The 23,746-nt window shown below is 40.6% G+C and overlaps 1 protein-coding gene across 1 annotated transcript in view; it reads left to right on the top strand.

Moving 5' to 3' along the window:
• il17rel (interleukin 17 receptor E-like) overlaps positions 1–14,532 on the top strand; it is a 38,142-nt gene extending 23,610 nt beyond the window's left edge. Inside the window, exons 14-18 of the mRNA XM_031797644.1 lie at positions 6,482–6,541; positions 6,637–6,694; positions 8,563–8,727; positions 9,216–9,275; positions 10,795–14,532. Of these exons, the coding sequence (XP_031653504.1) occupies positions 6,482–6,541; positions 6,637–6,694; positions 8,563–8,727; positions 9,216–9,275; positions 10,795–10,925 (474 nt within the window). The 3' untranslated portion in view covers positions 10,926–14,532. The remainder of the gene's footprint in view (positions 1–6,481; positions 6,542–6,636; positions 6,695–8,562; positions 8,728–9,215; positions 9,276–10,794) is intronic.
• The last annotated feature ends 9,214 nt before the right edge of the window (positions 14,533–23,746 follow it).

Genomic DNA, 23,746 nt, shown 5'->3' with positions numbered 1-23,746 from the left:
ATGTTTGAATACGTCCAAGTGACTGAGGCTGCCGTCTGGCAAAATCATATCCAGTCCATCTGTAGAAATAGGCAGATTTGAGGCAGAGTTGACACCTGGAATGAAAAGGGTGTTGCTATTACAATACCTTTGTGCTGTACTGTATTATCGGTAATCACCTCGTGGTGGATGTGTTGAGTGCCAGGTCTCTCTGAATCTCATGCATCTGTCAACACATACACACAGTCACTGTTCTGATAAGACCTATCTCTAACTATGGCAGTTAGAGATAGTATATGTTTGTGTCAGATATGAACTATGTTGAAGTCAGACTAAACCTACCAAATTCTGATTTCCCGATCGATGACCGTTGGTGAGCAGGCAAGAGGTGAGGTCTTTGCCAGAGCCCCACTGATGGGCAAAGCAACATAGATCAGCTCCTGACCCTTCATCAAAGATACTGGTCGGTCACACACACACACACGTAGTGGGTTATGATTAGCCTGGTGAAACCAACCTGATCGCTCCATTCCACCTTTCTTTTACACTTCAGATATAATTAAAAGCTAAATTGAATGGTGGCCACAGGCTAGGTTATGCCCTGGACATTATATGGACATTCTAAGAAGTAGAAAATAAGCAATAAATAATGTCAGTTTACATAAGTTATGTTTCACAGTTGGGTTATCAAAGTAATGAAGTGGGTCATTTTGTAAAAATGATGAGCCTGTGAAAACTGTAGCAGGCAATCGTATGAGGTGGTATTGACTGAGAGGGCCTGTGACAGTGTGATGTAATAGACAGCCAAGTGGTCAATTGCATTTTGTTCTAAAGAAAGGACAAAACCTTTTGCTGAGGTCTGGAACGCCGTTTGGATCTTTCAGCGTCACTGTTTGACGCGTCAAATACGCTTGTTGACCAATCAGGACCTGAATATGACTGCATGTCACATAATTTAACACGTTCATACATTTTCTTTTTACATAGTTATTACACATTGATTACACTATCACTCATATTTCATATGTCACAACGATTCACCGATACGTATGCCATGATGCTGGTAAAGTTTTGTCTCGCGCAGCTTCCGAAGGAGCGCAGACACACTTCCCCAAGCACTGGACAGTGCTGGTCATAAAAAAAGCTAGCTAGCTGAAGGATGTAAACAATGTTATTTCCCAAAAACATAGCAAAACAACTATCTGTTTCAGTAGCTATAGTTAGCTAACTAACTACCTAGCTAGGTGTCATCATCTAAAATACTTCTAATTTACAAGATATTTCTTATTTGATTATTGGTGGTCGGACCCACCTATGTGAAGCTAGCCACACTAAGGAATAGCCACAATAATGGAATTTGCAGTTTGCGTGTCATTGACAGTGATGCAAATGAATATAAATAGTGGAATTATGCCATAATTGAATAGATCATGCAAAACGAGGTTGGAATGTTGTTATAGAAATTCAACAAAAGACAATAATTTGTTAATTTGAGAAAAATCTGTTGAAATCACACTGGACGTATTAGACTTTAGAATTGCATTGGGGTCATACTTATTTCACTGTATAGCCTTACCTATGGATTGTGGATGAATGAGTCTACTCAGTGACACCCAGGGAATATGATTGTCGTAGCTCTTACTGCAGGACTCTAAAACCACTGAATTGAGCCACATTTATTCTACCAGTCAACATACTATGTGTATTGAACACTATTCCAGAGGAAAAATAATACAATGTGGATGTTTTAGAGCGATAACTCTGAAGACAACTTTGGGAAAAAAGCTAGCTAGTTATTTTCATGAACTGAAGTTCAACAACAAGTGGCTATCTAGCTAATAGTTACTCACATGGATTCCTAAATCATTGCTAAAAATATTGAAAATGACTGCAGTTTCTACTGGTCCTTGTTTTCAGGCTGGTTGCATTGGTGCTAGCTAGGTACAAAGCTAAAGATTGCTAGCTATCGCAGAAGTTGCTAATAACAATTTGCAAACATTTATGATCCTGCTCAATTGATCCTGATCTTATTTCAAATGCTCACACAGACTTTTCCCCCATTCGTCGAACAAATAATGACTCATTACCAACACAGTATTGTAAACACATTTTTCGTGGCCGGTTGTGCTTGTTTCCAGACTTTTCTTTGTTGAACAGCTTTGACAGTGCTACTGATCGTAGTGGTGGAGCTTGGCTTGCACGGGAAAATTCACCAGACACAACAGTCTATAATAGAATTGTGTTATTTGGCCTGTCAAATGAAAAGCTTATTTAACATGTCAGATAGTGTTATTTGACATGTATTGTCTTTTTTGACACTCAAAGACCCAAACGGCGTTCCATAGAAAAGCTGTGAAAATAGCAAGTGAACAGTGAATAATTTCTTTTGGGGGGGGGGAGGTCACTAAACCACACTGCTGGACATCTTATGATACATTTGCTCTTTCTGGTAGGTCCCAGCATCCGTTCATAACCAGGGGATCAGTCTGTGCACATTGTCAAACAGAAAAACAGTGTCAACAATTGTCATCATGCCTCAATTATAAAACATACTGTATGTAGCTTGAGCAATAATGTCATCTCGTTTGGCAGCTAATTCCATGCTTGACAGATGTAAAAGAAGAGACTGCATTTGAGGAACTATGGGAAAGTAATTCTGAAAGTTGATAAACTTGTAAATTCACTTTTGAGAAAATGGCCTTTGAATGTTTTGGTACCTGGGAAGCTCTCCTTTGTCTACACCCATTCAGCATTGTTCACACCCTCTTAAGCCAGCTCCTTAAGGATTCACATGTGAGGTCATGCGCTAAACCGTGAGTAGTGTAGAAAAGATTAAGACTAAAAGTAGTAGTCTACAATAAGGAAAAATTACAGGTAAACAAAGTGTCCAGATAAAAATATTTGATGAATATTAGATTATGCTTACCCAGACACACCAAATTGATGGGTCATGTGAAAGAAATGCTCTAACCCCAGCCAGATTTTGCCAAGTGGATGGGTCTCCACAGAAGGTGTAAATGGTACAGCCAAATGGTTACTTGCATACTAGCAATATTATAAATGGTGTAAATATAAGTATGTACATGAACAATAACAATATCAGTGATAGAGGAGGTAGTTATATGCATACAATCAGGGGTAAAGTGACTGAGCTTCAGGATAAATAAAACAAATAGTTGGAGCAATGAGTGGCGTGTGTGTTAGGAGAGAATCATTTGAATAGAGGCACCGCAGATAGTGCTGATGACTGGTCTGTCCGAACCACGCATGAACAAGGGAAGCTATATTCAGAGAGCCTGTTTCTGTCCTGCCCTTGACTTTGGTGCAGGGCATGTGATGTCCATAGCCTCTTCGTCGCAAAACTCCCTGATCTTCTCAAAAACATACGTTTGTCTAGCTGTGTCCAGTCCAGGTGGTGGTTGTACAGGCAGACCATCTATGGGAGGAAGGATGTCAGCGTTGCGCAGCAGCTGAAACCTGGTCCCGATAGTCTGAACGCTCCTTGGCGACAACAACACCAGGATCAAGAGCATCGAAGCTGTAAAACAAGAAATTTAAAAAATTAAGACATTATAACCTTGCACTACATCAATTCACCTCCCAAGTTTAGATAAGAAGAATAACCTCATACAATGCACTGAAAATGATATTCACCTGAAGTGCTGGCACTGCTTGAACTGTGGCAGCGGCCTGAAGTACGGAGTCAGGTATTGTTGCCAGCCATAGCTTTCCACCAGCACCGTACCATCCTCCAGTCCAACCAGCTGTGGGATGTTGACCCATCACAGTGCTGTCCTTCACAACACCAGCAATCTCAGACAAAGTGTTCACTCTGGTCTTTCTGAAGCGCTGCTTCATGAGGCAGAAGCACCAGTCGGGGGCAAACTTGGTGTTGCCTGCGATCAGGAAGTGAAGGTCCAGACTGTGGTGGAGCTTGTGAATGATCCGACCAGGCACAATACCAGAGTTCTTGTTTTGGCCACTGCAGTTATCACAATTCAGGTCCACAAGTGTTTCCCCGACTCCGTAGTTGGTGAAGAAATGGTGCATGTAGTTGATGACTGCGCTGCTGCCTTTGCTGGATGACATGCCTTCATCAATCACGTAGTTGACTTGTTGTGACACCAAACAAGCCACACTTACGAGGAGTTAAAAAGTAGATGGGACCTGGCTGCATGGGGTCAGAAGGATAGTGCACATGCAAACAACAAAATAACATTAAGATAAGTTAATGAAAAGAAAATGTGACATAATGCCTCATTATCAGGTAAGTTTCACTTACCTACAAATGTGCAGAGCAGCAGCACTGCATACAGAAACATAATCTTGGAAAGTTCAAAATAAAAAAAGTTAAAAAGATAACACACTACACATACCTCTGGAAAATACAGAAGTAATGTGAGATCAATAAAAGTAGTGCCAATCATGTTGGAGGTCAATGAAATAATCAAAACGTGTTGCCATCGATTCCTAAACCATAATCCCAGTCCATTGAGTATTAGCAATAAAAACCGATTGTCATAGCTAGCTAACGTTAACCAAATAGGTTCAATGTTAGCTAGTCAACAATATGCTTTAACTTGCAATGAAAACAACTTTCTGTCGAAAGAAAAGTATAATATCTGAAACTGTAGCTAGACTCTTACCAGTATACATGGGTGAATTTTAAATAAGATGTCCTGTGTCGTTTCCGTTGCTTGGCTCTTTGCTGTGTCAAGTCACTCTGGTTCACAATGACCGTGTATAATGCCATAATAATCATCTTAAGCTTCAGCCCCCACCCAAACTCTGACCAATTCACTCGCAGTAGCAGCACTGGTTAGGCTGTTTTCATCCCAGCTAGCAATGAGGAATCGGCCCAGAAGCGGGTGTCGGACTCGACCCGGAATCAAAATGAATGACTGCCCAGAATTGGCCTAAGTACAGTGGCTTGCGAAAGTATTCACCTCCCTTCACATTTTTCCTATTTTGTTGCCTTACAACCTGGAATTAAAATAGATATTTTTTGGAAAATTACTGAGGATAATTGCAGATGATTTTGCTACTCCTATTTGCCACATATTCAATTTAAGCCTACTAGAGAGCATGTGCCCTCAGGCCCGGAGGGAAGCTAAATTCATTCCGCTACCTAAGAATAGTAAAGCCCCCTTTACTGGCTCAAATAGCTGACCAATCAGCCTGTTACCAACCCTTAATAAACTTCTGGAAAAAGTTGTGTTCGACCAGATACAATGCTATTTGACATTAAACAAATTGACAACAGAATTTCAGCATACTTATAGGGAAGGACAATGAACAAGCACAGCACTTACACACATGACTGATGATTGGCTAAGATAAATTGATGATAACATGATTGTGGGGGCTGTCTAGGTAGACTTCAGTGCAGCTTTTTACATTATTGATCATAGTCTGCTGCTGGAAAAACGTATGTGTTATAGCATTACACCCCCTGCTATAATGTGGATAAAGAGTTACTTGTCTAACAGAACACAGGGGGTGTTCTTTAATGGAAGCCTATCAAATATAATCCAGTTAGAATCAGGAATTCTCCAGGGTAGCTGTTTAGGCCCCTTGCTTTTTTCAATGTAACTAACGACATGCCACTGACTTTGAGTAAAGCCAGAGTTTCTATGTATGCGGATGACTCAACACTATACACGTCAGCTACTACAGCGACTGAAATGACTGCAACACTCAACAAAGAGCTACAGTTAGTTTCAGAGTGGGTGGCAAGGAATACGTTGGTCCTAAATATTTCTAAAGTGCTCCCACAAAAAGAAAGCTTTTCCTGTGTAATTTTTCTGTTTCAATTTAGGACACAGAGACAGTGGCTGTGTCCGAATACCCATACTAGCGTACTACATACTTAAACTGCATACTCTTTACTCATCGTTGCATACTATTTAGCATGTACCTTTTAGTAAAAATTATGCAGTATGCCACAGCCGCAACGCAATAGCAGCTCCTGATTGCCTCAGTAGGAGGGGTGGGGCCGATTTTTCCAAATTCAACAGACATGCATCGCATTAACCAGCATGATAATAGCTCATTTCCAATTTGATGAATGTGTACGAATACATGGGTGTAATCATTCTAAAGTGGTCCCTGCAGCGTAGGCTCAAACCGGTGTGATTAAAACACTTCATTAGAAAGTCGAGTTATAATTGTCAGCGTTTGAGTAGGCCACACTTTTTTCACAGTAACATTTTGCACAAGCAGTCTTTATAATGTTCTGTCCTCACTGTGACCTTTCGGTTACTGGCCCAATGTTCTTAACTGCTAGTCTACTACTGTGAAGAACTGACAAACACAATACCAGGTAGTACATAAAAGATACTCGAGAGAGAGGAAGGGGACACACCTGAACAGAAGTACAACAGAAGCCGTAAGGGAATCTGTTTCTTCTTCTAATGCTAACTGACATGTTTTTGTATTCTGTTTCCTTTTACAGGAGAGTGTTTTGAAGTATACTAAAATGTTTTATGTCTTCCTTTTGCAGGAGAAATCTGCTAATCTCAACCTGACTGTGGACGTATGCCTACCAAACACCTGTGTCCAGGTAAGATGAATACTGTCCATGTAAATGTTTTTTTCGTGTATAGATTTCACAGGCATTTTGATATTGATTGATAGATGCATATTCTATTTCGACAGGTGAAGAGGCTTAACGTAAAGTATGCTGTCACCATCCTTCATTGCCATATACGATGCTGTGAGTGTTGTGTGACTTTTTGACCTATTGTACAGGTTTTTTTAAGAAGAAGTGAGCTCATTTAAAACTCTTGAGTTCAGCCTTGTGACCATTCAGTCTCGAGTGACCGACTGGGTTCCTACAGGGTCTCCGACAAGACCGTGTTAGCCCACAAAAACCGTGTTAGCCCATTGAGCTAAAGCCAAGGTATTGGCAATGGTAACTAACGCAAGTAGTCAGGAAATCTAGTAAGCCTCAGGCAAGGTTACTCATCACGCTTGTGTGGTTCACCTTACCCCTTTCATTACATTAACTCATTCAAAATTCTCAAGGAGGCAGGTTCTCTCTTATTCAGCTGTGTTCCACCTTCTTTAAACTGTAATCCTGGCATACACACCTTGCCTTGGCCCCTATCTGATGCAAACACTGTTGACTTCACAGCTTAAGTATATTTTGTTTGAGTCTGTGTGTGTGTGTGTGTTGAACGAGACTGAACACGCTAAATGTACAGTGCCTTCAGAGAGTATTCATACCCTTTGACTTATTCCCCATTTTGTTGTTACATCCTGAATTCAAAATGGATTACAAAAACAAATCTCACTGATCTACACACAATACCCCATAATGGGAAAGAGAAAACCAGTTTTTTGATATTTCTGCAAAGTTATTGAAAACGAATTGCAGAAAAATATAATTTACACAAGAATCACCAACCCTGAGCCAATACATGTTAGAATCGCATGTGGCAGTGATTACAGCTGTGAGGGTTTCTGGGTAAGTCTCTAAGAGTTTTGAACACCTGGATTGTACAATATCTGCAGACTGAACCAGGTTTTTATCTAGGAATTTTCCTGCGGTTAGATCTATTTCATTTATTTTCATTGTAAATATCTCCCTAGTCCATGCTGATGACAAGCATACGCATAACATGAAAGAGCCACCACCATGCTTGAAAATATGAAGAGTGGTACTCAGTAATATGTGGATTGGATTTGCCCCTAACATAATTATTTGTGTTCAGGACATAAAGTTGATTTCTTTACCACATTTTTTGCAATTTTACTTTGGTGTTATTGCAAACAGGATGCATGTTTTGGAATATTTGTATGCTGTACAAGCTTCCTTATTTTCACTGTAATTTAGGTTAGTATTGTGGAGTAACTACAATGTCGTTGATCCATCCTCAGTTTTCTACTCTCACAGCCATTAAACTGTTTTAAAGTCACTATTGGACTCATGGTGAAATCCCTGAGTGGTTTCCTTCCTCTCTGTCCAAAGTGTAATGAATAACTTCACCAAGTTCATGTTTAACACTGTGAAAGTTATCTGACTTGCTAAGCACATTTTTGCTTCCCATAATAAAGGGGTTGAATACTTATTGACTCAAGATATTCCACCTTTTAATTTGTCATTGAATTTGTAAAAAAGTTGAAAACATAATTCCACTGACATTATGGGGTATTGTGTGTAGGCCAGTGACACAAAATCTAAATGTAATCCATTTTAAATTCAGGCTGTAACACAACAACATGTGGAAAAAGTCAATGCTTCCAGTCTATTTAACTGACTTTATGGACAGGGCTCAGGAAACACTGCTAACATGATGGAATTCTTCATACCAACAAAAAATATTTATTTTCCACACATTCACGAACCACTCAGGTTACAAACAGAAAATAGGTTGTATTAGGAAATATTACACAGAAAGATATAAAGATACAAACATCCTATGGCTTTGAAAAGGTGCTTGAAGTCAAAGTGTTACGACCACTGTTTATACAAAACACACTGAAGTTTACATTGAAGAGTCCTCCTTTTCTTTTGTCTGAAATCCACCATGCAAAGAGCTTTGATTCTGACTGCTGCTTCTCTCTCTTTGCTTTTCAAAGTGGACCTAGCTGATGCCCGTGGCCGTGCCCATGCCCCTGCAATGGTTGGGCAAACTCCGGCCTTGCAAGGCTACTTGGAGCTGATCTGGGTAGTGGTGCCAGCTGTGGCCTGTCTCACTGCTGCTGTCATAGTGGCAGCTCTAGTCATCAAAGCCCTAATAACTGGTATGTATCCACCTCTCCCTAACTGAGCGAATGATAACTACCCCTTTCACAGTCATCTAAAGCAGAGCCAAGATGTTCTGCACTGGCCTGGTTAGGCAGCATCAATCGTAGTTGCTGGAACTGTGCTGAAAATAATCAATTCGAGCTAGCACAGTGCACTAATGTCCCAGGTTTAAATGGGGTGCTGACTGATTGTGTACACTGTCTGTCTGTCTGTCTGTCTGTCTGTCTGTCTGTCTGTCTGTCTGTCTGTCTGTCTGTCTGTCTGTCTGTCTGTCTGTCTGTCTGTCTGTCTGTCTGTCTGTCTGTCTGTCTGTCTGTCTGTCTGTCTGTCTGTCTGTCTGTCTGTCTGTCTGTCTGTCTTGTCTGTCTGTCTGTCTGTCTGTCTGTCTGTCTGTCTGTCTGTCTGTCTGTCTGTCTGTCTGTCTGTCTGTCTGTCTGTCTGTCTGTCTGTCTGTCTGTCTGTCTGTCTGTCTGTCTGTCTACAGTTCACCAGAGAGGGCACAGAAAAGGACTGCATGGGATCTGTACATTGAAACAACAAACAGGTAAGACCATTCTACCGTGCATTCACTAACCATAGCCCCAACTATAGCTTTATGTCCACATACCGGTTCAACCCACATGAAAAAATACTGTAGTATACTATGGTATGAATACTTTAGTATTCACTGTAGTGTTTTTTTTAAACTTTACTGTAGTATTCACTGCAGTATTTACTGTTAACTATTGTATAAATACTGTAGTAAAAAAATGGTATTATATACTATAGTAATGTAGTGTTTTTGCAGACTGTTCTATACTGTAATATTTACTGTAGTGGGGAGAACGCCTCCCCCCGCGCCTTCTAATAATTTGGCCAGGTAAAAAACATTGACGGAGCATTTCACAATCTGACATAATGGTAGCCTACCATTTGAGATTTACAATGTAGATTTTTTTCTTTCTTCCCTGGTTCTAGGCCAATTTAGAAGCATTTTGAATGAAAAGCCATTTGGAAGCCAAATGTGCCAGCTCACAGAAATGAATTTGTAATGCCCACAACTACTAAAAGAGCACATTTTCCACAATCTGTAGGTAGGATTGAGGGCAGATCCAATAGATCAGAGCTTCTACTATATTCTATAAGCTGTAGGGAACAGGGGGTCTATACTTGGCATGTAGGATTCTCACTCATGGGTGGCACAAATTGTGATATGGGGAGGGGAATGGGTAGATTAAATTAAATAGTATTTACTATAGTATTCTTCAGTATACTACAACATTCAACTATATTTTATAAGTACTACACGTGATTTAGGGATACTACAGTGTGTAGTATAGTATTTTACAGTATACTTCAGTTTACTATAGAATTAAATAGTATGTACTGTAGGATTCTATAGTAAACTAGTATTTTTTCATGTAGGAACCATTACCTTAGCCTCAAACAAAACCATTACCCTAGCCCTAGCATCATGTCCACAACCTGGTTCAACTGTAACCCCAATATAGACACATAAAGAATTATATTCCGAGTATACAAAACATTAAGACACCTTCTCTTTCCATGACATAGACTGACTAGGTGAATCCAGGTGAAATCTAAGATCCCTTATTGTCGTCACTTGTTAAATCCACTTAAACCAGTGTAGATTAAAAGGAGGAGACTAAACAAATATGTTTAAGTCTTGGGACAATTGAAACATGGATTGTGTATGTGTACCATTCAGAGGGGGAATGGGCAGGAAAACATTTTAAGTGACTTTGAACAGGGTATGTATTTATAGTAGGTGCCCAGGCGCACCAGTTTGTGTCAAGAACTGCAATGCTGCTAGGTTATTCAGTTTCCTGTGTGCATCAGTAATGGTCCACCACCCAAAGGACATCCAGACAACTTGACACAACTGTGGGGAGCATTGGAGTCAACATGGGCCAGCATCCCTGTGGAACACTTTCGACACATTGTAGAGTCCATGCCCTGGCGAAGTGAGGATGTGGGGTTAAACTCAATATTAGGAAGGTGTTCCTAATGTTTGGTATACTCAGTGTATATCGCCATGGTTAATAATACCGCATGCTTTTCAGAATCTCATGCTGTTGCTGTTGACCGCGCCACCCCAGGACTCCAAGATCAGACTACTCTCCATAAAGAGATGCCAATACCTTACACTCTTCCGTTTGAAAATTGCGAAAGGGCTAACTTACTGCAGTTTTAATTTAGTCTTAGATTTAGTCTTAAATTAGATTTTAGCTTCGTTACATTTTTGTCATTTAATCTTTGGTTAATTTGAGTTATTTTCAGTTGACAAAAACCCTGCTTTCCTTCAAAATAGGAGAATATGAGCTTTCCCACAATGCCAGAACTATTACTATACTCCTAATATTCCGCAAAAATCATTTGTTTTCCCAATTGGAAAAAGCAACTGCACCTCGCTATTGCCAACACAGATTAATAAAAGTGCACATGGCACAATAGAACTTGTGATGTGATCAGAGCAAAAATTACCAAAATTAAAGCAAAGATTTAAAATACATTATTGTTTCTAATTGAGGTTAGTTTGTTACAATTTAAGTATCCTGTCTGCGCATCAGCTCAAAAGAGAGACCGAGATTAGTGATTAAAGTGACTGGGAGCTGTGTTTGTGGGAGAGCCAGATCAATACAACCAGCCCATGCAACAGAAAGATGTTATCGGCTAATGAGAGGATTGCATTATATATTCTGCACAGGGATGCATGGTTATAATTGGACAAAACAGATTTAAAGGAGTTTCATGTGAAATTGAATGTCCATTTGTCTCACGTGGAATTCTCGCCTCGTTACATTTTACAATTAAAAGTAATTGGTAATAGTTATAGTTTTTTTCCAGAGAATTTCATCTCATCATTAGTTTCATCAGGAAAAATAGGTTCTTGACTACAGAGAGCTCAAACACGAGATGGCTCAAACACGAGATGTATGTGGCAGGGTCTACAGTCAATCATGGATTTCAAAAAGAAAACCAGCCCCGTCATGGACATCAACATCTTGCTCCCAGACAAATTAAACAACTTCTTTGCTCGCTTTGAGGACAATACAGTGCCACTGACACGGCCCGCCACCAAAGCCTGTGGGCCCCCCTTCATTGTGGCCAACTTGAGTAAAACATTTAAGCGTGATAGCCCTCACAAGACTGCTGGCCCAGACGGCATCCTTAGCCGCATCCTTACTGACATATTCAATCAATCCCTATCCCAGTCTGCTGTTCCCACATACTTCAAGATGGCCACCATTGTTCCTGTTCACAAGAAAGCTAAGGTAACTGAACTAAATGACTATCGCCCCGTAGCACTCACTTCTGTCATCATGAAGTGCTTTGAGAGACTAGTCAAGTATCATATCACCTCCACCCTACCTGATACCCTAGACCCACTCCAATTTGCTTACCGCCCCAATAGGTCCACAAACGACGCAATCTCACACTGCACACTGCCCTATCCCATCTGGACAAGAGGAATACCTATGTAAAAATGTTTTTCATTGACTACAGCTCAGCATTTAACACCATAGTACCCTTCAAACTCGTCATTAAGCTCGAGATCCTGGGTCTTGACCCCGCCCTGTGCAACTGGGTCCTGGACTTTGACGGGCCGCCCACAGGTGGTGGGGGTAGGAAACAACATCACCATCCTGCCGATCCTCAACACTGGGGCCCCACAAGGGTGCGTTCTCAGCCCTCTCCTGTACTCCCTGTTCACCCATGACTGCATGGCCATGCATGCCTCCAACTCAATCATCAGCAGACGACACTACAGTGGTAGGCTTGATTACCAACAACGACAAGACGGCCGACAAGGAGGAGGTGAGGGCCCTCTGAGTGTGGTGTCAGGAAAATAACCTTTCACTCAACGTCAACAAAACAAAGGAGATGATCGTGAACTTCAGGAAACAGCAGAGGGAAGAGCCCCCTATGAATATCGACGGGACAGTAGTGGAGAAGGTGGAAAGTTTTAAGTTACTCAGTGTACACATCATGGACAAACTGAAATGGTCCACCCACACAGACAGCGTGGTGAAGAAGACGCAACAGCGCCTCTTCAACCTCAGGAGGCTGAAGAAATTCGTCTTGTCACCTAAAACACTCACAAACGTTTACAGATGCACAATCGAGAGCATCCTGTACAAAAACTGCTCCGCCCACAACCGCAAGGCTCTGAAGAGCCTGCACAATGGTCTGCACAATGCATCACCGGGGGCAATATACCTGCCCTCCAGGACATCTACAGCACACGATGTCACAGGAAGGCCAAAAAGATCCTCAAAGACAACAACCACCAGAACCACTGCCGGTTCACCCCGCTATCATCCAGAAGGCAAGGTCAGTACTGGTGCATCAGCTGGGACCGAGAGACTGAAAAACAGCTTCTATTTCAAGGCCATCAGACTGTTAAACAGCCATCACTAACATAGAGTGGCTGCTGCCAACATACTGACTCAAATCTCTTGCCACTTTAATACATTTAATAATGGATTTAATAATGCTATCACTCTTCACTTTACAAATAGTTACTTTAATAATGTCTACATATCCTACATTACTCATCTCATATGTATGTACTGTATTCTATACCATCTACTGCATCTTGCCTATGCCACACGGCCATTGGTCATCCATATATTTACATGTACTTTTTCTTATTCATCCCTTTACATTAGTGTGTATAAGGTAGTCATTGTGAATTTGTTATATTACTTGTTAGATATTACTGCACTGTCGGAACTAGAAGCACAAGCATTTCACTACACTTGCTAACCATGTATGTGACCAATAAAATTTGATTTGGTTTGATTAGTCCGCTAAACCAAAGTCTGGTTCCCCAAGCTACATTGCCTAAGCTTTGCCTTAGCAGGCTAAAATGTTATTTTTGTTTACAAGACACCAGGTTTGAACCCCATCGTTAACAGAGCGCATGACATGTCAAAAATGTACAACTGCAGGTGGTGTTGTGTTTCTTTCCTGGTCCAAACCTCCATGAAGAAAGAAAAGACAATAGAACATGCTAAATGGGCAGTTGTAAAATATTTAAAAAAACACTTTCTACATTGCACTGACCATTTTCTGTTAATCATTTTAGAATTTCTGTTTAACCGTTTCCAATTTTCAATAAACCATTTTACAATTTTCATTTTAACATTGCAATTTTATCGTGACATGAATTTATGTGCACCTATATGAAAATATAAATGCATTTATAATGTTTGCGTATCAATTGAGCATTTAAGCATTGCATTTTCGAATTGATCACCTTAGTAATTAGTTGTTGACAAAATTAACACTGACTTACTGACATGATTCACAGGCTGAACATTGCACTTAGGCCTAAGCCTAAATAGATAGACTTGTTACAAGAAGCCAATAAAGAGTCATAAAGCTAAAATAAGTTCTCGGTTTATTGTGGTGGGACTGCCTACAGGAGTCGACTATGACTGACATTTCAGACGCTTTTGTGTTGTGTGTACAGTATGTTTTCATATATTTAACTTGAACTTTATGAGGAAAATATTTACTGTATGTGATGTATGTGATGGTTGTAATACATGTTTTGTAATATTTAGCATTTATATTCTAGATAAACTCATATTGCTGCCATTTCTGTGTTTCTGTGCATTTGAAGAACTGTAATAAAAGCCCTCCAGCACTAGTTATTTTATGCTGTCCTGAGCAAACCTGCCTCAGTGTTAAATTAAGAAAACCAATACATTATCTTTCTTGCATAATTATTTCTTGGACTTTTAACCTACACAATGGAGTCTACCTTGTAAAAATAAAAAGTCTCAAAACACCATGATTGTGTAATGAAATCAATGAAAAGTAATGCACCTAAGCTGAGATCTGGTGTTTGGAGAGTGTTTGAATGTAAACCCAATGTAAGTGTTTTAATACACAGAATGTGAAACACTCAAATTGGTTCTTCAACCTGAATATGGGTGTTTTTAAGAGAGCGTGGTGAAAAAACTTTGTGATTTCAGTGCATGTAAAAAGCAGCATCAAAACACATACATTGTTTCTCATGAAATTAATAGTTTAGAAATACAAATATTTTTTTGTGGAATTCCACCTTTATTTATTTTTTAGCTTTATTTGGACAGTTTAGAAAGGAGGGGTAAGATGGTACATTTCGTTGAAATTGTACCCACTCAACCACACAGTAAGAAATTATTCTGTGAATTGAAATTGACTCAAAAAACAACCAACAATATATGTCAATTTCAATTCAACCCAGAATAATTTCTTAATGAACATACTTTTAATAAACTTAATTTTAATAAATGATCTAATAGGGAATGAATGCAAGTCGTGCAGAGCCCGTAGTCTAGCGGTATCGCACCTGACTTAGACAGGTCACAACTCTCCCCAAATAACATTTCCCCACTCCAACCCTTCTACCACCCATCTGTAATCCCTCTGTCATTTCATAACAGTCTCAGTAAAGTGTCAAAATAACCCCAAAATGTATTTGAAAAAATGTATGCACGTGGTTTCAATGATTTGTTCATTTCATTTGACCAAGATCCCAGGGACTGCGGTTGAAAATTAGCCGGCTGGCTAAAACCGGCGCTTTTACTGAAATGTTGATTAATGTGCACTGTCCCTGTAAAAATAAAAATAAACTCATAAACTCAAGATAATGTAAATCCATCTTAAAGCTGCAATATATACCTTCTTGGGTGACCTGACCAAATTCACATAGAAATGTGTGATATAGATATGTCATTATCATTGAACGCAAGTCTAAGAAGCGGTAGATTTCTTCTAAAAGGGGTATTTCTATGCTACCCGTTCTTAAGTTTAGCTTTTGTCTTCTACTTTCGATTTAGCACACCTGAAAAAACGATATTTTTGGTTATTGTGCAATGATTCTATACACAATACTTGCTTGTTTTGTCAGATAAACTGAAATTAGGAGAGCTGTTCGAATTTTAGCAAACCAGGAAATGGCAGAGTGATTTCTGTGTAGTGCATCTTTAACATGTTGCTCAAAATGTAAGCATCTTTCATGAGGATAACCAAAGCTAGAGACAATAGAGTGATTGAACTCATTGGAAGTCTTTGGTTTTAATCACCTTGCATTCACTATCTTGCCACGTGACTCTGTTTTTAGAGGATTGTGGGTAATTACAAATGTTTTGACTTCATGATTCTTTCACACAATGTTCTATGCATGTTTGAAGAAAGAAAAGTATATTTCTATATTAGTATTAAGCTTGCTGTGCCATGAGGTGAAATGGATCATGAGGAACGAATATCAAAACCGTTAGAAAAATGTACGCTCAATGTGGACAGTAACAGTTCCCACATTGTTGATTGGCAGTGGGCGAGTATCATTTTCAATTAATGCAGATCCATTGCCAGCTCCTGCTGGTAGATTGAAAACTGTGCTTGGCAATGCCTGCCAAAATGGTATATAAAGGCAAATAATCAAATACATAAAATAACGTTAAACATTAAGATGCTTCAGAAAAAAAGGATCAAATTATGCACTAGACAAGATTCAAAACATCATAATGGTGTTTAGAAGCTTTAATGAGTGAAAACAACACCAACATAGGGGGTATTTAATGCTGCACTGAACAGGACTCGAAACACCAACATAGGGTTTCAACCTTTTCTGTTAGTGCTCCCAGTCCCTGGCAAGGTGTTGCACAACAGTTGATTTAGTGGTGTTACAATGTTTTAAAACATCTCAAGATGATGTGTTTCAAAACTCCAGCAAAGTTCAAGTTTTGTCTCCTTCAAGTTGGTGGCAGCTCAGTTGCAGCTAGTTTTGGTATTACAAAGCACTTAATTTTAACAGTGTAGTTGACTCGTGTGGGGAAATGTTTACACTAAGGTAAGGCTTAGGATTGAGCCTAGGGCTAGGGTTGAGCCACCATGTGCGCATGAAGTAGAATGATGAAGCATTTGATTCCAGTATAGTAAATGAGCTTCCTGGTCAGATTGACCAGAATTCTGTGTTGTCTTTGTGTACTCAGCATTGGGATTTCCTTGAGTTGAGCTGTGATGGAGTTCCTTTACCACAGTTTAAACATTGGTAAACCTACACAAAGAGGAGGAGGTTGGAATTCCAGTCCTCTGAATGGTTTTTCTATACCTACAAATATGACTTTGCTAAATCCAAGAGTACTTCTCAATAGTCCAACATGACTTCATATCATCTCCTTTCCTTCAGTGTAGGAACAGGTGACAGCAGATGCCCAGTCAGCAACCAACCTGTTGCCTTCACCTGTGATTTCAGATCTGTGTAGATGGAGAAGAGATGACGAAGGAAGCTGATTTAGACTATCGAGATATATCCAACTGTCAAAGACAGACAAAAATACCACACATCCTCTCCTCCCCCACATTGCTCATCCTCTCCCACTGTTGACCACAGCATCAGACAGAGTTCTATTGTATAAATGGAGCCAGGTCATGGGAGTCTTATCGCCTATTCTCTGAAAAAAAGGAAGTTAATTGCTTCAGAATTACTGTACCTCATTTGTTTCTACAACTTCCCTGAGATTATAATAGGCAAATTAATGACACACGCAAACTAGGGTCCACCTAACCAGGATACCAGGAAGAGAGCAGTGTTCTGTCTGCGTTACTGGTGACGTGCAGTGTTGTCTGACGTGCACATTGGCAGAAACCAACCCTGTGAACTACTTCCTGAAAGCAGTGAATTGATTCTATTTCTAGGTTGTGGGATGGATTATTTCCTTGTTTGTGGGATGAAGTGCATGTAGTTAATTGTGATATGCAAATAACTGTCTGGTAAGGTAGATAAAAAAATAAAAAAACATTATTTCTTGAATCAACATGCGTACACAGATCACTTCAGCACGTAAGAGATTATCAGGAATTCAGCAGGAAATTCAAATACGCCTGATTTGTTTTGACGTACGTGCCCCCTATAATAGGCCATAGATTCTCACTGATGGTTAAATAAAGGTTCAAGAAATAACATGGTAAAACATGACTATTCATTTTGACAGAATGCAATTATCAGAGTGACTTATCAACGATAACAGAGTTTACATTTAAGTTACTGAATGAGTGATTCCGTGACGATTAAAACAGTATCAGAGATATGACAAACTACTACAGTAGGCCTAGCATACTATTGGTGGAAGAATGGGAACGACTATTCATTTGTTGCAAAGGAGGAAGAAGTGTACTAAATGTCAGCTTATGTTTGCTACCTGTTTTTTCAGGAACAGGAAGGGTCAAATGTAAAGTAGGGGGGAGAGAGAGAGAGAGAGAGAGATTCTTTAGTGTCTAGAATATTATACTGGTGCTTCATATGTCAGTGAAATGTGAAACACAGTAGTGAAAGGTTTCAGCAATGAAACTTGCAAACAGTTTACATGTTTCCGACACCCTTAAAAAGTGGTGGTTACATCGGATAGAATACTATACTTGAGTGAAGTCATATTATAGATTTTTACTCTTTATTAATAAATGGTGCAATCTATAGGATATTATGAGAATAGTTCGAATTTTCTTACAACTGCAAAGATCTACCACAAGGTGGCAGTGTTGATTACTATTGACAGAGAGAAAACAGGACACAAATGCCATGCCTTCTGTGTTTTTTTTCTGTCAAAAGAAAATACTCTTCTAGCCATTTATGTTTGTATAGCACATGTCCGTGGTTAATCGAATGGAAATGTACAGGCTGGAACAAATAATATGTAATGGAAAAGTAATCAACGACAGGAAGGCACTTAAGACTGTTGACATGTAGTCGTTGAATCATCTTTGTGGGTTCAGTCAGATGACAAGAAGACACACTTTACATTTTGAAATATTGTTCGGATTGAGGCTGGTCAGTGGGCAGAGTTCAGGGTTTAGTGTTTTGTGTTTATGGGCTGTGGGCTCTCAGTTGGCCATGATGTCCTAAACCCCAAAGAAACTCTACATATTGAAATTAACACTATGTCTGGGATATGATCAATGGTCTATGGTTTAGTGCTTAGGGTTTAGGTCCTGTGGCCCCACACTCTGTGGCCCTGAGTTCAGCCGCTGATGTCCTAAGCCCTGAGCACCACACAATAGAGTTTAGAATCACAAGCCCATCCACTCCAGTCCAGAGACAACAGAACAGGAATGAGCTAATCTGTGTTTTTCAGCATTCCAGGCATTCTGACCCCTGTCATGTTGTTCCAGCCTGAAAAGTCTGGAATCTGTTCTGATGCTAACCGCTAGCGCTAACAGGAGAGCTGTACGCAAAAACAATCAAACAAACAAGGAGATAGGATAGATAACTGATAGCATAGCAGGTTGTCACTCATGTTGCTGCATGGGGACATTGATGTCACACAGCAGGAATTTAGCAGATGAGGAAATTAAGGCAGTGGTGAAGGGTTGAGGAGAGGGTGATTAGGGCTGAAGGGGTGAGAGTTGACAGGGTGAGGTGTTGGAGGAAGAGGGTTGACAAGCTTATTGAGATTGGAGGAAGTGTGAGGGTTGAGAAGGGGTGAGGCAGTGGGGGTGAAGGAGTGTGAGGGGGTGTTGACAGGGATGGGAATGTTCCACACAGGCCGAGAAAGCTTTGTGTTACTGTCTTACTTAGTGTGAGGCACTCAATCAATAGACCACATCACAACAGGCAAATTGAGTGAGTTGGCCCATAGGTAAATCCTATTACTGTATATCTGGACAAATGGAGCTAAGGGAACCTCTGAGTCATCCCCATGTAAACAGTGCAGCCAGATACAGTGCCTTGCGAAAGTATTCTGCCCCCTTGAACTTTGCGACCTTTTGCCACATTTCAGGCTTCAAACATAAAGATATAAAACTGTATTTTTTTGTGAAGAATCAACAACAAGTGGGACACAATCATGAAGTGGAACGACATTTATTGGATATTTCAAACTTTTTTAACAAATCAAAAACTGAAAAATTGGGCGTGCAAAATTATTCAGCCCCCTTAAGTTAATACTTTGTAGCGCCACCTTTTGCTGCGATTACAGCTGTAAGTGCTTGGGGTATGTCTCTATCAGTTTTGCACATCGAGAGACTGAATTTTTTTCCCATTCCTCCTTGCAAAACAGCTCGAGCTCATTGAGGTTGGATGGAGAGCATTTGTGAACAGCAGTTTTCAGTTCTTTCCACAGGTTCTCGATTGGATTCAGGTCTGGACTTTGACTTGGCCGTTCAAATTGTAGATTTTGCTTTATGTTTTGGATCATTGTCTTGTTGGAAGACAAATCTCCGTCCCAGTCTCAGGTCTTTTGCAGACTCCATCAGGTTTTCTTCCAGAATGGTCCTGTATTTGGCTCCATCCATCTTTCCATCAATTTTAACCATCTTCCCTGTCCCTGCTGAAGAAAAGCAGGCCCAAACCGTGATGCTGCCACCACCATGTTTGACAGTGGGGATGGTGTATTCAGGGTGATGAGCTGTGTTGCTTTTACGCCAAACATAACGTTTTGCATTGTTGCCAAAAAGTTCCATTTTGGTTTCATCTGACCAGAGCACCTTCTTCCACATGTTTGGTGTGTCTCCCAGGTGGCTTGTGGCAAACTTTACACTACAATTTTTATGGATATCTTTAAGAAATGGCTTTCTTCTTTCCACTCTTCCATAAAGGCCAGATTTATGCAATATACGACTGATTGTTGTCCTATGGACAGAGTCTCCCACCTCAGCTGTAGATCTCTGCAGTTCATCCAGAGTGATCATGGGCCTCTTGGCTGCATCTCTGATCAGTCTTCTCCTTGTATGAGCTAAAAGTTTAGAGGGACGGCCAGGTCTTGGTAGATTTGCAGTGGTCTGATACTCCTTCCATTTCAATATTATCGCTTGCACAGTGCTCCTTGGGATGTTTAAAGCTTGGGAAATCTTTTTGTATCCAAATCCGGCTTTAAACTTCTTCACAACAGTATCTCGGACCTGCCTGGTGTGTTCCTTGCTCTTCATGATGCTCTCTGCGCTTTTAACGGACCTCTGAGACTATCACAGTGCAGGTGCATTTATACAGAGACTTGATTACACACAGGTGGATTGTATTTATCATCATTAGTCATTTAGGTCAACATTGGATCATTCAGAGATCCTCACTGAACTTCTGGAGAGAGTTTGCTGCACTGAAAGTAAAAGGGCTGAATAATTTTGCACGTCCAATTTTTCAGTTTTTGATTTGTTAAAAAAGTTTGAAATATCCAATAAATGTTGTTCCACTTCATGATTGTGTCCCACTTGTTGTTGATTCTTCACAAAAAAATACAGTTTTATATCTTTATGTTTGAAGCCTGAAATGTGGCAAAAGGTCGCAAAGTTCAAGGGGGCCGAATACTTTCGCAAGGCACTGTAAGTGTGTGTGTGTGTGTGTGTGTGTTTGTGTGTTTGTGTGTGTGTGTGTGTGTGTGTGTGCGTGTGTGCTATCAGTGGATAGCATAAAAGAGATATGGCTACAGATGTATTCAGGCACGGGGGGGGGGCATTGAACAATACGTGGGGGTGCTAAGAAAATAGTTTATTTTTATGACTTGACTAGTTTTTTCAACAAAAGCAGATATGGCACACAGCACATTCTATATAAATGTAGTTTTTTAATTGAATTTGGCCAAATAATATTCAACAAAATAGCTGTAATCCTATAATCCTACGTTGCAAAGGTGAAAGACTTCAGCACATGCGTCCTGCTGTGCATTGGTTATAGTGTTACGGATGACATGTCTATCACAACGTCAGAAATGAAAGGAATAATATCCACATGAGAAGTGCATTTACCCTCTGCTTGTCCACTGGTGTAGAACGAGGTGGCTACCACCACAATCTAAGGGATTTGATTTATATTGCAAAAATACTTATAGGCCGACTGGTCGACAATATGCATGTGTCTTCTTGTTCCATCCAGATCCAGATCAACGCGATTGGATCATGTTCCCACCGCCGGACAGGCCCTCTCTGTCAATAAATAAAAGGCCTTTCAGATACTCAGCAGGTGTTGTTTTATTGAAGGACGATGTGGTTCAGCGCAAATGAGTCTATAATCTTCGGGTCATCGACAGGCAGGCAAGGTTGCTGAGTCGAGGGTTTGCTCAGTATTTCATTCTGTAAATCATGATGTGTGTACATTTCTAGCATTATCTGATATTTTCTCTGCAACTGTTTTGTCGAATTTGTCTATGACCTGTAAAAGTTCCAGGAAGTTTCCCTGGTTGACGGCCATGTCGTTTTCTATGTCTCCTCTCTGTGAAAGCCCCTGGTATGGCAGTGTAACGCAATGATTCCACGACTGCTCTCATATACTCTCTGTTCTCTCTGACTATTTTCGAATGTCCATCACTTAGAGCATTGCATATTGTTGAGCCAGACTCTTTCTGAATAGTCCACTCATTCCACGCTGCCATTGCATATTTATGCTCCACACTAGCATTGTGTGTCTTGAGCAAACGTGTCGCCTTCTCCCAGTTCTAGTAGCCATCGTGGGTAAATGCCCCCTTCTCTCCACCATGGTTTCCTGGACGTTGAAAGTGGAGGCATGCAAAGCAGAAAACACTGTCCTTTGAAAGAGAATATTCCGGCCATTTATAATCCTCATATCATCTACGATTGAAGTAGCAATCCTGCTGTCCAACTTTTGTGGCTGGATAATGCTGAAAAAGAGGGTGCCTTGGTTCTTCAACAGGTGACTGGCTTAAATCAGGTGGCTGTGCTACCAGTGCAGCTAACGGTGGCTGTGGAGCAGCTAGCAGCGACAAACTGCTCTGATGCTCCCTCACGTCGTGGCTCACGAGTTTCTCTCTCCGACTCATCTTTCTTTTCTTTCTTCTTTGGCCCCCTCAGGTCTGGTTTTTCAATTTCTACCCGCGCTCTTCTCTTGATCAGAAAATGGCCCATTGCAATGGGGCAAGATGAACGACTAGCTAGCTAGAAGTTAGCTCACATAACGTAGCCTAACGTGCATGAGCACACACACCAGACCCCCCCCCCCCCAACACACACACACATGTCATAGGGTACACTCGCGGCACGAGTACGCAGCCAGCGCTCGGATTGGGAACAGAATGACTGGTTATTAACTTTTACATATTTCTTTATTTAAAAACAAAAGCGGAGGCTTAACTGAGGCTACGTAGAATTTGTGACTGGGCTATAGCCCCCCCTAGCCCCGGTGTAGCTCAGTGCATGGATGTATTGGCAAGAATACGTTCCTGCACCTAGCTAAAAGCTGCCCAGAATCAAGTAAATAATTGTCCAATTATCACCATCAATGTAACACTAGCAAGGACACTTAACGTAGAGTATACTTTATATTGAAGTTTTGGGGATTTGAAGTTGCATCCTCTTGGTTGAATGCATCAATGATTCTGCAGTGCCATCATATTACTTGGAACATGTATTAACATACTTTACCAATAAAATCAAATAAAGATATGGTTAGGGTACAGTGTTGTTCCCTGGGGTACAAAAAAGTCAAAAACTTCACAGGTACACATACACTATATGCAAAAGTATGTGGATACCCCTTCAAATGAGTGGATTCAGCGTTTTCTGCCGCCGACATAGGATGCCACCTTTTCAACATGTCAGTTTATCAAATTTCTCCCCTGCTAGAGCTGCCCCAGTCAACTGTAAGTGCTGTTATTGTGAAGTGGAAACGTCTCGGAGCAACAACGGCGTAGCGTGTAAAAAATGTCTGTCCTCGGTTGCAACACTCACTACAACACTGCCTCTGGAAGCAACGTCAGCTTCATGGGATCAGTTTCCATGGCCGAGCAGCTGCACACAAGCCTAAGATCGCAATGGCAAGCGTCGGCTGGAGTGGTGTAAGCACGCCGCCATTGGACTCTGGATCATTGGAAACGCCTTCTCTGGAGTGATGAATCACGCTTCACCATCTGACAGACAAATCTGGGTTTGGCAGATACCAGGAGAATGCTACCTGCCCCAATGCATAGTGCCAACTGTAAAGTTTGGTTGTGGAAGAATACGGGTCTGTTTTTCATTGTTCGGGCTAGGCCCCTTAGTTCTAGTGAAGGGAAACATTAACGTTACAGCATAAAA

Source organism: Oncorhynchus kisutch, linkage group LG19 (genome assembly GCF_002021735.2).
Source record: "Oncorhynchus kisutch isolate 150728-3 linkage group LG19, Okis_V2, whole genome shotgun sequence".
NCBI lineage: Eukaryota > Metazoa > Chordata > Actinopteri > Salmoniformes > Salmonidae > Oncorhynchus > Oncorhynchus kisutch.
This window is presented reverse-complemented; position numbering and strand designations above follow the sequence as displayed.